Source organism: Oncorhynchus keta, chromosome 33 (genome assembly GCF_023373465.1).
Source record: "Oncorhynchus keta strain PuntledgeMale-10-30-2019 chromosome 33, Oket_V2, whole genome shotgun sequence".
Taxonomy (NCBI): domain Eukaryota; kingdom Metazoa; phylum Chordata; class Actinopteri; order Salmoniformes; family Salmonidae; genus Oncorhynchus; species Oncorhynchus keta.
In genome coordinates this window covers 19,725,786-19,742,299 of record NC_068453.1, presented here as the reverse complement: position 1 = coordinate 19,742,299, position 16,514 = coordinate 19,725,786, and the positions used below count along the sequence as shown (strand labels likewise).

The window sequence follows — 16,514 nt, the reverse complement described above, 5'->3', positions numbered from 1 at the left end:
ATACAATAGGTATGGAGACAGGGGGTGGGGTATTTGCCTCTCTGTATACAATAGGTATGGAGACAGGGTGTGGGGTATTTGCCTCTCTGTATACAATAGGTATGGAGACAGGGTGTGGGGTATTTGCCTCTCTGTATACAATAGGTATGGAGACAGGGTGTGGGGTATTTGCCTCTCTGTATACAATAGGTATGGAGACAGGTGGTGGGGTATTTGCCTCTCTGTATACAATAGGTATGGAGACAGGGGGTGGGGTATTTGCCTCTCTGTATACAATAGGTATGGAGACAGGGTGTGGGGTATTTGCCTCTCTGTATACAATAGGTATGGAGACAGGGTGTGGGGTATTGCCTGCCTCTGTATACAATAGGTATGGAGACAGGGGTGGGTATTTGCCTCTCTGTATACAATAGGTATGGAGACAGGGGTGGAGTATTTGCCTCTCTGTATACAATAGGTATGGAGACAGGGGTGGGGTATTTGCCTCTCTGTATACAATAGGTATGGAGAGGGGGTGGGGTATTTGCCTCTCTGTATACAATAGGTATGGAGACAGGGTGTGGGGTATTTGCCTCTCTGTATACAATAGGTATGGAGACAGGGTGTGGGGTATTTGCCTCTCTGTATACAATAGGTATGGAGACAGGGTGTGGGGCCTCTCTGTATACAATAGGTTGCCTCTCTGTATACAATAGGTATGGAGACAGGGTGTGGGGTATTTGCCTCTCTGTATACAATAGGTATGGAGACTGGGTGTGGGGTATTTGCCTCTCTGTATACAATAGGTATGGAGACAGGGTGTGGGGTATTTGCCTCTCTGTATACAATAGGTATGGAGACAGGGTGTGGGGTATTTGCCTCTCTGTATACAATAGGTATGGAGACAGGGTGTGGGGTATTTGCCTCTCTGTATACAATAGGTATGGAGACAGGGTGTGGGGTATTTGCCTCTCTGTATACAATAGGTATGGAGACAGGGTGTGGGGTATTTGCCTCTCTGTATACAATAGGTATGGAGACAGGGGGTGGGGTATTTGCCTCTCTGTATACAATAGGTATGGAGACAGGTGGTGGGGTATTTGCCTCTCTGTATACAATAGGTATGGAGACAGGGTGTGGGGTATTTGCCTCTCTGTATACAATAGGTATGGAGACAGGGGTGGGGTATTTGCCTCTCTGTATACAATAGGTATGGAGACAGGGTGTGGGGTATTTGCCTCTCTGTATACAATAGGTATGGAGACAGGGTGTGGGGTATTTGCCTCTCTGTATACAATAGGTATGGAGACAGGGGGTGGGGTATTTGCCTCTCTGTATACAATAGGTATGGAGACAGGGGGTGGGTTATTTGCCTCTCTGTATACAATAGGTATGGAGACAGGGTGTGGGGTATTTGCCTCTCTGTATACAATAGGTATGGAGACAGGGTGTGGGGTATTTGCCTCTCTGTATACAATAGGTATGGAGACAGGGGGTGGGGTATTTGCCTCTCTGTATACAATAGGTATGGAGACAGGGTGTGGGGTATTTGCCTCTCTGTATACAATAGGTATGGAGACAGGGGGTGGGTTATTTGCCTCTCTGTATACAATAGGTATGGAGACAGGGGGTGGGGTATTTGCCTCTCTGTATACAATAGGTATGGAGACAGGGTGTGGGGTATTTGCCTCTCTGTATACAATAGGTATGGAGACAGGGGGTGGGTTATTTGCCTCTCTGTATACAATAGGTATGGAGACAGGGGGTGGGGTATTTGCCTCTCTGTATACAATAGGTATGGAGACAGGGTGTGGGGTATTTGCCTCTCTGTATACAATAGGTATGGAGACAGGGGGTGGGGTATTTGCCTCTCTGTATACAATAGGTATGGAGACAGGGTGTGGGGTATTTGCCTCTCTGTATACAATAGGTATGGAGACAGGGGGTGGGGTATTTGCCTCTCTGTATACAGTAGGTATGGAGACAGGGTGTGGGGTATTTTGCCTGTAGGCTGTCACAGATCTGACTCCCCGGTGCCAAGGAGAAGCAATGTAATTGGTCTCTAGAGAAAGAGGCACATGACACAGCTGTCTCTTTACATTCAGAGTCTGGTTTTAGCCTAATGCATGGACTACTAAATGGTTACATAACATTCAGGAGCGTATAGGAGTGGAAATGTAGTAACTCTTGACTAATGATGAATTAATTATAGGCTGATAACCCTAGTGGTTATAAGTCACGTTACATATCAGGGGATGATTGAAATCAGACTCGTACTCCACACTACAAGGGTTTCTCTTAACCACAGCATGTAGGATGTTGATTGGCATAAGGACTCTTGACTTATAGCAGGGACCTAGTGTTTTCTTCAGACTCGATCCGATAAACTCTCTGTCAGGGAAGGGAAAATGACATGTTTTGAAAAGGGGAGCTGTTTTAAGTCAGGAGGCACAGAGCGAAACTAAAAAGTTGTTTCTCCAAACTGCCATGGGGTGCAGGGGAGTGAAACTGAAGAGCTCTGCACCTCGAAAGGGTTTGCATATTGTTTACTTCAGGCTCTGTAGACCAAAACCAGATGGGGTTACGACCCGTGTGGTTGACAATGAGTTTAAAATGTTGATGAAACACCAATCAGATCCAGTTCAGAGGTTGGGGTACGGGAGATAGAGTGAGAGGACATGAGAAAATGACTTTTGGGGGGGGTGCCTGTGCAAGTGTTAATCCTTGCATGCGCTGGATAATTGTAATCTTCTGCTTATCCGAGAAGCAGCTTTACAACATCAAGCTGATTGCCTGCAGATAGCGACATGGTAATTTGGCAATCGGTTCTATTTCGTCCTCGGCTTCACTCAACACAGCTGTGAGAGACTGAATTGCTCCAAGTTTCCTCTGCAGTACACAGTCACTAAAAATGACAAGCTTTCAACTGACAATTAAGAGAAACTATAAAAAGATTAAAGTTGCAATATGTAACTTTTTGGGTGGCCTGACCAATTCACATAGAAGTGTGTGTTATAGATCAGTAATTCTCATTGAAAGCAAGTCGAAGTGGTAGATCTGTTCTACGTGTGCTATTTATATGCTTCCCATAAGTTACATTTTAGAATTTTTTTTCTTTCAGTTTTCAGCTTTAATACTGAAAATAAAATATTTGGGGTTATGAAAAATATATTTACCAGCTGTTTAAATGGTACAATGATTCTCTACACTATACTTACCAGTTGCCACAAACTGAAATTAAGCGAACTATTTGAATTTTTGCAACCAGGAAATGGCAGAGCTATTTCTGCATAGTGCATCTTTAACTGTGGCAGTTAGACGTGGCAAGATAGAGTTGTCCATCAAAGGATTATGGGAAGAAAAAACCCCTACATGGGTATATATTACTATACCTGTGTTCTAGACTAGAAGGGAACCATACATTATCATTTAAGTAGCATAGTATTAATTTATAATACAATAGAGAGCATCCTGTCGGGAAGTATCACCGCCTGATACAGCAACTGCACTGCCCACAACTGCAAGGCTTTCCAGAGGGTGGTGCAGTCTGTACAACGCATCGCCCGGGGGCAAACTACTAGCCCTCCAGGACACCTACAGCACCCGAGGTCAAAGGAAGGCCAAAAAGATCATCAAGGACAACAACCACCCGAGCCACTGCCTGTTCACCCCGCTATCATCCAGAAGGCGAGGTCAGTACAGGTGCATCAAAGCAGGGACCGAGAGACTGGAAAACAGCTTCTATCTTAAGGCCATCAGATTGTTAAACAGCCATCACTAACACAGGGAGGCTGCTGCCTACATACAGACTTGAAATCATTGGCCACTTTAATAAATGGATCACTAGTGACTTTTATAATGCCACTTTAATAATGTTTACATATCTTGCATTACTCATTTCTTACGTATATACTGTATTTTATACCATCTATTACATCTTACCTATGCCGCTCGGTTATCACTCATCCATATCTTTATATTCTTCTTCCATTCCTTACTTAGATTTGTGTGTATTAGATTGTGTGTTGTGGAATTGTTCAACTACATGTTAGATATTGCTGCACTGGCAGAACTAGAAGCACAAGTATATCGCTACACTCGCAATAACATCTGCTAACCATGTGTATGTGACCAATAAAAATTTATTTGAATAATTGTGAAAGTAGATCTATCCTTGTTACTCTAACATCTGTATAGTAACCTCTTCTAAATACCTTAAAATCTCAGTGCCTTAGAGGCTGCCCACCCTAGCCCACATCTACCCTGGTTGACTCTCTCCAACACTCCCCAGCCTACCCGCCACTACCCTCTCAACCCTGGATGACAGTCTCCAACACTCCCCACTCTTGCCCAACTTTACCCTGTCAATCCTGGTTGACCCTCCAACAATCTACCCCACCTCTACCCGCTCAACCCTGGCCGAACCCTCTCCAACACTCACTCTATTCAGCAAGTCAATCTCCTCCTTCAGCTTTCCAATCAGGTCGTCTTTATCCTGGTGGGCTTTCAGCAGCTGCCCGTTCTCCTGCCTCTGTCTGGCCAGCTCCTGGGGAAGAAGGGGCAAAGAGTTAACGTTAGAACACATCCTGCAGCACATTGGTATGGTCCACATACACAGACAGAGAGACAGAGACCGAGAGAGAACAAATATAGAAGCCTCAGCCATGTGGACATATGGTCACATTTCAAGATGATATTTACGCTGCGAAATGAAGGCTCGCCAGGAATCCGCCTCTCCAACTTAACTTTGTTTTTTACTACAGATAAGCGTGAACTGGTTTCCATGGAAATTCATATAGCAACGAGAAAACATCAAAACAATGTAGCATGATGTCCATACCACGGCGACCATAAATCTTCAGGCCGCGGAAGATAAATGTTATTTTATGGAGGGTTACCCGAGTTACATGGGGTAACTGAAGATTCAAAGTAATACTTTCATTATCATGATGAATGACACTACAATGCGATACTCACAGCAATCAAGGGCACTGCACATTTGTCAATGTTGTATAAAGCTATGAAATCTACTGCATTTAAACGAGCCAGAGACCAACGACAGAACTTGCTGAAATCAATACAAAACTAAAGTGCACCGACTGCTCTCTCGAACTCGCCAGTGATGTGCAAACTCTTCATTTACAGGCGTCGTGGCAAGTGAAAGCAGTAGTTTTTCTTTTAGAAATGGACTGGACCGGGGTGACATTTGAGAATCTAAAAAGTGATTGAGAGGGAAAACAGAGTGTTGGGGAAGAGAGAACTCCCCCTCTCCCTAACTCCAGTAAAATACATTCTCTGACTGAAAGCAGAGGAGTTATTGCAGACAGGAATATAGGAAGGGCGACATCTGACTGAAGACGAACAGCGAGGCCAGACTGGGCAGCCGCTCAAACGACTCAGAGAGGAATTCATATTTTAAAAAGAAATCCTCAAGATTTATCAGGATGCTGATAGATGCTTTAAAAACAGTTATAGCAGCAGGGCCTTGGGAGAGGAGAACTATCAAAGTCTCTCTGCCCCTGCAACGGATGGACAGAAGGACAAACACAGGGCTTTCAGGAAACGTGAGATGGATAGACAGAAATAGCAGTAGATGGGAAGGATAACAAATACCAACAATATAAATGGTCAAAATGTCCCAAGAAGCATAACAGTCATTCTGAAATCATCAACTAAAACATGTCATTTTGATATTTACATCACAGTGACATTATAAACATTGGATAGTGATGATGGATAGGCCTGTGTTGAAATAGTTGTCAACTAGTGAATGATCGGCCTAATGCAGAACCTTCCTCCAGCTATGCTTGCTTGCACTAATCCAATGTGTTCAATGCATGAGGGGGAGTGACCGAGTGCACACTTCTGGGGGAATGGTAGAGCAAGCCTAATTTTGAGTACCTTTTCCAGTTCCTCCATCCTCCTCTCCAGTCCTCCGGCGTTGCCGTGGCGGTTGCCGTGGCGGTGTCGACTGTTCCCCCCCGCCTCCTCCTCAGAACCAGGACCTCCAGAGCTGCTGCTGCCACAACACACATCAATACTTCTGACCAACACCAATGTCCATGCTTTCAACACCGACTCACTGTTGGGTACGGTACACGTTCAAAAACCTGTAGTTTGTGAAGTAAATCCAATAAGGAACGTATAAACCTTTTAAACGTTCCTTGACATTCAAAAGAATCACATAAAACTGAAAAGCTGTTGTAGTGTATGAATCAGAGCCTGTTGAACGCACAATACAACTCTAATGGTCAGACTTAAGTGTGAGGAGAACAAGTACTTATACCTTCTATCCCATTAGAACATAAAAGCTGTCAGGGTTCTATCTCGAAGGGCGAAGAATGGATTCTGAATATGAGGCCATTTCAATATGACTATCTTGAATGCTGAGATGTGTAAAGAGCGCCCTGCATAAATCCACTTCATGTCATTAGCAACAAAGCGTCCCTATTCATCGGCTAGTGAAAAGAGGTGCTCCGCGGTCCTTGGTCTGCTAGTGAGGGACAAACAGCTCTCTCCCCATTTCTCTCTATCATTCTCGCTCTTCTCTGAGAAGAATCGAGGGCAGCGAGGGGAATATTGGAACTTATTTCCTAGCGGCTTTATTTCAATAATTACTGACGTGGAAGTCTTGGAATGAGTTGCGCTCCTCATATTTTTACCCATGCGGATTGTGCCCGGTCCAATAACTCTCTCCTGGAATCAAATTATTGGGCAGCCGCTGGGCTTCGCCTCATTGCTTAAAAGGGTTGTCTGCATATTTCTCAAAAAGGACCAAAAAAAAAAAAAAAAAAAAAGAAACTTCTGGAATTGCCACAGAAAACCATAATATTCCATTGTATTCCAGCTGTGGAAGTGTGTTCAGACTGCTACCTACTGGGCATTCTATAGACCAGTTAAGCGAAGAGGGATCCCAGTCTCTGGAGGAGTACAGTATGTCTGCATTACAGGAAAGGAAACTTCAATATTTCTTAAACGGGGTTGAATACCTACTTATTCTGAGCAGTAAATAAATATACTTTTCCGAGACTACACGATCACAAGCTCCCTAAGAAGCAGAAATAGCAACAAAATAAATCTGACCATATCTTTTATTTAGCCAGGAAGCTCCACCACTCATAATACAAACACTCAGGTAGTAATGCAGTTTTTTTGGGGCTATTTGACATTTACTTCCTCAGTAATTCAGAGGCTAAGCCCACAGAAATTATTTTCACTCACTCTTTTCAGAACTAAAGAGTGTTGTACCCATTGCTTTTGATGATAGAGAGAAAGTCCTTGAAATGCTCTCCATGGCACTTTCCTATGCCAAGTGAATGACATGTTTTTGGCTGAATGTCTTCAAGGCCACTCCACCCTGGTAAATGCAAACACACAAACGCTCTACATCCCTGTCTCTAGGGCTTGCAGCATCTGCCAGGCACCCAGTCTAAACGGCCATGCCCTCAGTGCTAATCACCCCACTCTGTTCCATTAGCGCCCCGCAGAGACCGCACGGGAGACAGGCAGAGGCAATGATCCACTCTTGGAGGTCTCAGCAGTTGGGGGTTGGAGAGGAGAGGCAGACTCAATGGCGACACACAACAAGCACTGGTGTGGTCTGCTAGCAGAGCCCAGTGGAACAGAGAAGGCCCATCCATCTTAAAGTCATAGGCCATCTCCAGACTGACAACCAGCAACTGGCTGATCGCTATAATAGCCCATATCGACCATAATGATAGTGTAGTGAGAGAGGATGGTGTGAATGCATTAGTAGCCTGTTGTATAGTTTCAGTGGAGTTCAGAGACCGGGTTGTCCAATATTTCCACCAACTTGTGGCGCCCACCTGGCAGCCTCTCTGTGCCACAACACTGGACCATCCGACAGTGGAGGCCAGCCAATCACAGTAGGACATCATTACTGGGCCAGATTGGGACCGTCAGCCAGTGAACTGGGCAGGGATCACACAGAACTTAACAATTTGATGGTGATTGTCCTTATGCAAATAGTGGAAAAGAATGTCCAAATGGTGGTTGGGAATTTAGCAGTGTGGTGTCTGGAAAAACTGAGGTGTCAATGGCTTTGGACATTTAACAATGTTAGAGAAGATACATTGAGGTGTCAAAGGCCACACCATAAGCAAGAAAAATACTGACTTGGTGTGGATTAATTGGCTCTTGTATGCTCCGATAAGTCAATCATAGTAAGTGTGTGGTATAAAGAGGATGTCGGCTGTAATCAGCAACAACTCTTTCCGGCCTTGATTGAACTTCAACTCCTTATCGAGACATCGGATCGGCTTGATATGCCCTCGTGTCACGTCAACGTTGCATTGCCTGCAAACTTGTCGAACGATAGTCTGAACAAAATGTACGCGCCTGTTGTTGGCATACAGTCAACTACTAGAGCAGGTTTTCCCAAACTCTGTCCTGGGGCCCCCCCTGGGTACACACCTGATTCAAATAATCAAAAGATAACTTGAATTAGGGCGAGTTAAGCTGTGCTGTAATTTCTGATGCATTGAAATCAAACTGGAACTAGATGTTCTGACAGGCACCGTAAACATAGAGGGCATTTTCAATGGTGAAACTTCAAAATCTATTTAAGTAAATGCAAGGTCATCTGCTATGGTAATTAATGACCTAAACTGTTGCCTTCTCTTCCTGGTCTTCCAGGTTCTCCGTTTCTTCACTTATCACCACCTTCACTCCCACCATACCAGAATCAATAATACACGCCCTCATTCTCAACAGAAGTAATTAGGGAAGGTTTCTCACCTCTGGTGGTGGCCACTCCCGGATCTTGGAGTATCCTAGGAAAACAAAGGAGAGCCATGTGAGAGGAAGGGGATACTCAGACAACAAAGGGCCAGGGTTCTTTTGTACAAGTATATTACATACTGGTGGGCTATGTCAGGGGGAGGGCCATTTCTAATTGCTAATAAATACATGAACAAAGGCAAGGGAAGTCTATCATACACAGAGGCGGAAATGTTTGTTAGGATGCATACTCAATGTGTCCGAGGAAAATTATGATCTGTAGCTTGAGTTATGAAACGGTTTAGTCAGCATTTTTGTATTCAACACCTGTGTCCAGATTGTGAAATGCACCGAGGAGACTCAAAAACAATCAGCTCGAAAAGCATGTTACTGCCCTGACACAAAGCCCACCTTTCCTGGTTAATCTGCCGAGGGTGAGCACACACACACACACACACACCACGCAGTTGTGAGCAACACAGAGACACGACAACAAAATAGCATTGCGTCAACATCAGCAGAAAGTCATCAGGAGTAGCTACTACAGAGAGCCTGTAGGTTGTGTATAAACCTTCTTGTACCTCTGCTGCTGAACTGACAGATAGTTAAGCTATAAGCTTCAGGGGTGCTATCACCACACAGCCTCCAGTTGTACCATGCATACAGACATTTAAAAAAAGGGGTGGATCCTTAATTAACGGCCTCTGCTGCAGCCCTAAGAGCCACTATTACAGAGAACCGACAGGCCTCAGGAATGCCTCGGAAACAACACTGAATGAGCTGTATGCATGTTACATTTCCAGCTCTTAAGTTGTTTTGGTTTCAACACTCATGTAGAAGTCAATACAAACAGAAATCCATGCGCATACAACATATTCATGGGTAACAGTAACAAAATAAACTAACACCAGAAAGAAAGAAAAATCAATAATGTCCTGTGGTCTTAAAGTGACTCATTAATCAATGAGCAGAAACATGGGATTGGTGACGTCGTGCACCTTTCTGTTCTAGACTTTGGTATAGTCCGTTTGTTTTGGCTACGGGTGTTCCTGCCTCCGGTCAGGGGGTAGGCAGTCTCTGAATTTAGACTTTAGGAGGCTGACAGCGAGGTCAGTGCAGAGTTGTGTCTTTCATGAAGCCGGGGTAGGGACAATTGACATTCTTTTATTTTCATAGGTATACATATGACAGAAGAGATTTACAATGGGATCTTAACAATAGAAAACAATCAAACTGAGAAATACCTGAAAAAAACCTTGGTTGCATCAACAGGAGGCAGTGTGTGTGTGTGTGTGTGTGTGTGTGTGTGTGTGTGTACGCATATGTTTGTCTAAGATACACAAATCACACAGGATTTAGAGTATGTTACCTGTAAAAAAAAACTTTGTGGGGACGACCCCCTTTCAAACAGTCCCATTTTTACCACATTTGTGCCGGGGAAAACCATGTATATATCCTGTGCACATGCCTGTACCGGTGACAGTGGGAGTAGGGGTTACTGAGTGGCGTAGCGGTCTAAGGCACTGCTTCTCAGTGCTAGAAGTGTCACTACAGACACCCTGGTTCGAATCCAGGCTGTATCATAACCGGCCAGGATTGTGAGTCCCATAGGGCGGCGCACAATTGGCCCAGCATCGTCCGGGTTTGGCCGGTGTAGGCAGTCATTGTAAATAAGATTTTGTTCTTAACTGACTTGCTTAGTTACATAAAAGGTTCAATTTAAAAAATATATAACATTTAAAAAAAAGGGGGTATGCAGATGTGGGTAAGCGTCTATTTTTATGAATCCAAAAATACACCATCAAAGAAATACATTATTAATTTGTTTATGCAGGTCCTAAAAAACATTTTCAAAAGAATGAAATTGCGTATTTTGGGATTAATTACGTTACTTTTCCCAGTGTCACTGTAAAGCATGGAAACGCTGTAACAAAAAAAGTGATATTTTGAAACAGAGCCCATTGCCCCCATTTTCCAGAGTTGGTAAGTGATTGTATGTTAGAAACCTTAGAATCTGCTCTTTCCGATAATGTAAAGACATGTAAAAGCTGACCTGGATGAACGTCCGTAGAATGATTTGAAAAAGTCTACGTTTTATCCACGTTTCATACATTTTCCTACATTCACTCTGCTTTGTTAGACATCATGCACGTTGATATCTTGCTAACAAATGTCATCGCCAAACTGCCTTTAAAAAAAATTGTAGGCAGCAGACATGTATCTAAATAGGACTAATCGTACTGTAGGGTATGGAAGCCCCTTAAGTGACTTATCAACCGTATGCAAGAAACTCCTCTGTGTTGTCTTAGGAATTCAGCATCCTCCGTTTTATTTCTCCAACCCCCATTCTCTCACCTCTGATAAGCAGAGGTCACATCATGTAGATCTGATATCTGATTGGAGGTTAACTTTACAGGAATACTATTGGCCAACAACTCAGATGCTTATAAAAGAGTCAGACTCAAGGTTCTCTTTCTTTCGGACCTTCTTTCCTTCTCTACCCCATGGATTTCTGGGGCATGGCATTTCAGGCTATGATTTCTCTCTTATCATGCGTAGTATACTGCTTTGTTAACGTCAGTATTGCCTTGTAACTTCAGCTTTATGCCTTGTATGTGAATCCATTCATTTTCCAAGGTAGTTAAATACACTTGTATTTCGAATTCCATTCTCAGACATTTCTTGATTGCCTATTACTGCATCTCAATTATAGTGTTCTTGCATATTGCAACTTATCTTTATGGAGTCAGATAAACATTTTAAATAGGCTAAATACCTAGTCTTATTACAAGTCGCACTTGAGGCATTTGTAAACTCCTCACTCCTCATGCAACTGTAAATACACACAACACACGTCAAATATTACTTCCACTAGAGCAGCAAAACATGCTCAACATAAATGTCAACATGATATTGTAGCCTATAGACTTGTGTCACTCCAGGAAAAGAGGAAAAGTGCAGTGGCAATGGTCTCCCTCTCATAAATCACATGCACATTGTTTAAAAAGGAATTTATGGGTGTTTGCGATCTGAAAGCCTTTGTGAGCTGGACAGCCCAGTAGAAATTCAGAAATCCCAGCTTAATAAAAGTTGACATTAAAAGTCGAATTGTAGTTTAAGTTTGACACACATGTATATTTACCCATCATTTCTTAGGTAGATATAAGGACCTTTTAAAATGTACCTGTTAAAAGTAAATACAAAAATATGAAATGGCAGATTCCTGTGTGTGTTCGCTCAGGCTAAATGCTAAAGCATTTCTGTGACAATAGACAAGTCCAGCTCAAGGACAGAAGCACATACATGTAAATGGAGATAAATACATTAAAAGGAATTCAGTGAATCTTTGTAATTGACCGGTTTGATGTCGGACAAGAATAGACTGTTCATGATTTATTGTGTGCCAAAGCCGGTAAGATAAAAGGCAACGTTTTATACTGAGGCGTTGGTGGGACTTTTAAACATATTACTGCATTAAAGACTACCTCGGTTGGAGGAAATAAAAGCGCAAGCTTTGTTACTGGCAATACCTTGCATGGTAAAGTTGGCAGATTTATGTCAGTCAGTCTGTGTCGGTCTGCCCATCTATCCATGACCAAATATATAATTCATGACAATGTTCTCCCGCTCATAAATCACATGCACATTTATAATTTAAAAAAAAAAAGGAATTTACGGGTTTGCAATCTGACAGCCTTTGTGCTCTTGACAGCCCATTAAAATGTCTGAAATCCCAGAAGCCATGCCTAATAAAAGTTCAACAATAGACCTACTTTTGCATTCCAGCATACTGCCAATGCCCTGAATTCTCCATCTATGTCTCCTTGCAAAGCTGCTAAACATCCCCATCTGTTACTCTGGAGGCTCTCGGTCATATTATGAGTCCACGATTGACATTTCAAAAGGTGAGGCCTAAGAATTCAACTGGCAAAATGAGAGGACTACATTTGACCTATTTTAGCTGGCAGCAATATTGTAAAGGATAAATATTAATCTGGTTAACCTGATTTACACACTTGTAATCTTTGGTCAACAATGGTGATACCCTCTGAAAATATTGTCTCAGGCTAAACAACCACATTTCTGAACAGCTTAAAGAACATTACATCTAAGCAGGGAAGCTTCAGCATTTGAAAACTGTCTAGGCAGGGAGGAGAAAGACTGACAGGTGCAAATTAAAAATGCAAATGAGCGTTAAGGTGTTGGATACCACAATGGGGTGTGGGTGTGTGTCTTATTCATGTATGTTATGCTCTAATATCATTTGCACATACAGAACCACAATCAAAACATAATTGTTTTGCAAAACCATATACTGTAGCTACATATGTATATAAATATATTTATATTTAGTATACAACACCTGCTCTTTCCATGACTTTGACGAACCAGGTGAAAGCTATGATCTGTAGTGACGCCTCAAGCACTGCAATGCCTTAGACTGCTGCCCCACTCGGGAGGCCCCAAAAATTGATTTTTAAGCCTGAGACAATTGAGACATGGATTGTGTATGTGTGCCACTCAGAGGGTGAATGGGCAAGGCAAAATATTTAAGTGCCTTTTGAACGGGGTATGGTACTGTACTGTACTGTAGTAGGTGCCAGGCTCACCGGTTTGTGTCAAGAACTGCAACACCACAGGGTTTTTCACGCTCAACCATTTCCTGTGTGTATCAAGAATGATCCACCACAACAAGGACATCCAGCCAACTTGACATCTGTGGAAAGCATTGGAGTGAACATGGGCCAACATCCCTGTGGAATGCTTTCAAAACCTTGAACAGTCTATGCCCTGACGAACTGAGGCTGTTCTGAGTGCAAAGGGGGGCATAATATTAGTGTTGCTAATGCTTCGTATACAGCGCACACCGTTTCAGAACTCAGAACCTAAGCCACTCTCCCCTTTGGACCAGGCGCAACAGTAGAAGCAGATGATCCAGTTGAATGTTACCTATGGTTTTGTTTATCTGACAAGGCTCCAGGTTTAGGGAAAGTGTTTTCCTTGTACGGCTCACATACCACAGAGGGGTAAGGCCTAATAACCAGGACCACATGGGGTCCCCAGAGAGAGGGCCTCTCTGTGACACAGACATTACTGAAACTACACTTGATTACACAACCTCACAGAGGAACGCAACCATAGGAAAGAAAAACACCAGTGTGTGTGAGTATTTGTGTATGTGCGTGCGTACGGGTGTGTGTGTGATTCCATGTGTATCACAAGATGTGTGGGGGTGGACGGGTTGAAATAGATGAGTAGGAACAGAGAGAGGATGACAGTGGGGGAGATGGTGCTGCAGCCATTACAGGAATCCCTCTCTACTCCCTCTCACTGAGACGGGCTGGTCAGGAGGGCCGGGAGGATACCAGCATCGCGATGCTCGTTAGTATCGTGGCAAGGAAACAAAACACAAAGTGGATTTAACGTCTTTAGGAAAAAGCCCTGTTGTTAGAAACAAAAATCATTATGTTATTATCCAGAATCACATGTATTAATTTTCCAAGCTGTAGCACACAATATTGCACATACAGCAGGTTTTTAAATGACCAAAGAGTTGTCTGCTTTGTGTTTTCATTTTTGCCAATACTGGTATTGTCACATCCCTACTGGACAGTGTTACACTGCTATTACCTAGTCTCATCTCCATGAACAGGTTGTTATAGGGCAGGAACACACAGCTCTCCACAGAGGAAGAAGAGGAGGAGGACAGTGTTACACTGCTATTACCTAGTCTCATCGCCATGAACAGGTTGTTATAGGGCAGGAACACACAGCTCTCCACAGAGGAAGAAGAAGAGGACAGTGTTACACTGCTATTACCTCGTCTCATCTCCATGAACAGGTTGTTATAGGGCAGGAACACACAGCTCTCCACAGAGGAAGAAGAAGAGGAGGACAGTGTTACACTGCTATTACCTAGTCTCATCTCCATGAACAGGTTGTTATAGGGCAGGAACACACAGCTCTCCACAGAGGAAGAAGAGGAGGAGGACAGTGTTACACTGCTATTACCTAGTCTCATCTCCATGAACAGGTTGTTATAGGGCAGGAACACACAGCTCTCCACAGAGGAAGAAGAGGAAGAGGACAGTGTTACACTGCTATTACCTAGTCTCATCTCCATGAACAGGTTGTTATAGGGCAGGAACACACAGCTCTCCACAGAGAGGGGAAGAAGAAGGAGGAGGACAGTGTTACACTGCTATTACCTAGTCTCATCTCCATGAACAGGTTGTTATAGGGCAGGAACACACAGCTCTCCACAGAGGAAGAAGAAGAGGACAGTGTTACACTGCTATTACCTCGTCTCATCTCCATGAACAGGTTGTTATAGGGCAGGAACACACAGCTCTCCACAGAGGAAGAAGAAGAGGAGGACAGTGTTACACTGCTATTACCTCGTCTCATCTCCATGAACAGGTTGTTATAGGGCAGGAACACACAGCTCTCCACAGAGGAAGAAGAAGAGGAGGACAGTGTTACACTGCTATTACGTAGTCTCATCTCCATGAACAGGTTGTTATAGGGCAGGAACACACAGCTCTCCACAGAGGAAGAAGAAGAGGAGGAGGACAGTGTTACACTGCTATTACCTAGTCTCATCTCCATGAACAGGTTGTTATAGGGCAGGAACACACAGCTCTCCACAGAGGAAGAAGAGGAGGAGGACAGTGTTACACTGCTATTACCTAGTCTCATCTCCATGAACAGGTTGTTATAGGGCAGGAACACACAGCTCTCCACAGAGGAAGAAGAAGAGGACAGTGTTACACTGCTATTACCTAGTCTCATCTCCATGAACAGGTTGTTATAGGGCAGGAACACACAGCTCTCCACAGAGGAAGAAGAGGAGGAGGACAGTGTTACACTGCTATTACCTAGTCTCATCTCCATGAACAGGTTGTTATAGGGCAGGAACACACAGCTCTCCACAGAGGAAGAAGAAGAGGAGGACAGTGTTACACTGCTATTACCTAGTCTCATCTCCATGAACAAGTTGTTATAGGGTAGGAACACACAGCTCTCCACAGAGGAAGAAGAAGAGGACAGTGTTACACTGCTATTACGTAGTCTCATCTCCATGAACAGGTTGTTATAGGGCAGGAACACACAGCTCTCCACAGAGGAAGAAGAAGAGGAGGAGGACAGTGTTACACTGCTATTACCTAGTCTCATCTCCATGAACAGGTTGTTATAGGGCAGGAACACACAGCTCTCCACAGAGGAAGAAGAAGAGGACAGTGTTTTACTTGGTACCAGATAGACTGACCCAAGAAAGGATGAAAAGAGAGCAATACAAATCAACTATCAAATGAAAGTCAGAAAGCTCATTAACCAAGTTCACTTATTATTGACACAACACCGCGTGGGCTCAAAACGATAGGGGATTATTTTGTTTTGCAGAAACGTCTACATTTTCTTAGTATTTGAAGTTGCCAGTCCCGTCTTAGTCCAGACATCTTGATACCAGTGCCGAAGCTAAAAGACCTGACCGTTTGCGCTCGAGGTAGCTGTATATTACACAGACAACATGGCAACCGCTTGTCTGTGTGATTAAATGGGGTCAGAATGAAACAGCACATTTTTGGAATGCTCTGTCTTTACAGATGTCGACTTGACAGCTCCCTGTAGATCCTCTCTCCCCTCCTCCGTTAGCTCGTCACAACGGTCACAAAGGCACGACACACAACCAAATATGACCATCAACAATCCCTCGGCCGAAGACAGGGAGTGGTAGAGCAATGGGTGAGATGCAGTGTGGGAGCTCCCCAGTGGTTAGCCGTGGCAGTCCCCAC

General features: G+C 43.7%; 1 protein-coding gene and 2 long non-coding RNA genes across 4 annotated transcripts in view; 1 reads left to right on the top strand and 2 right to left on the bottom strand.

Moving 5' to 3' along the window:
- Positions 1-16,514, bottom strand: part of LOC118366362 (PRKC apoptosis WT1 regulator protein-like) — an 87,142-nt gene that overhangs the window by 11,057 nt on the left and 59,571 nt on the right. The window contains exons 4-6 of one of the 2 annotated variants that reach the window (XM_035748974.2): positions 8,737-8,771; positions 5,881-5,998; positions 4,421-4,525 (exon numbers count right to left, since the gene is read on the bottom strand). In XM_035748974.2, coding sequence (XP_035604867.1) covers positions 4,421-4,525; positions 5,881-5,998; positions 8,737-8,771 — 258 coding nt within the window. The remainder of the gene's footprint in view (positions 1-4,420; positions 4,526-5,880; positions 5,999-8,736; positions 8,772-16,514) is intronic. The other variant, XM_035748975.2, reaches the window with a different exon arrangement.
- LOC127914637 (uncharacterized) lies at positions 8,779-15,696 on the bottom strand. The gene is made up of 3 exons (XR_008089158.1): positions 15,597-15,696; positions 14,928-15,116; positions 8,779-14,445 (listed from the first exon to the last, which is right to left on the bottom strand). It is a non-coding gene; the product is annotated as an uncharacterized LOC127914637 (long non-coding RNA).
- Positions 14,464-15,665, top strand: LOC127914636 (uncharacterized). Its single transcript, XR_008089157.1, has 3 exons — positions 14,464-14,752; positions 14,950-15,429; positions 15,523-15,665. It is a non-coding gene; the product is annotated as an uncharacterized LOC127914636 (long non-coding RNA).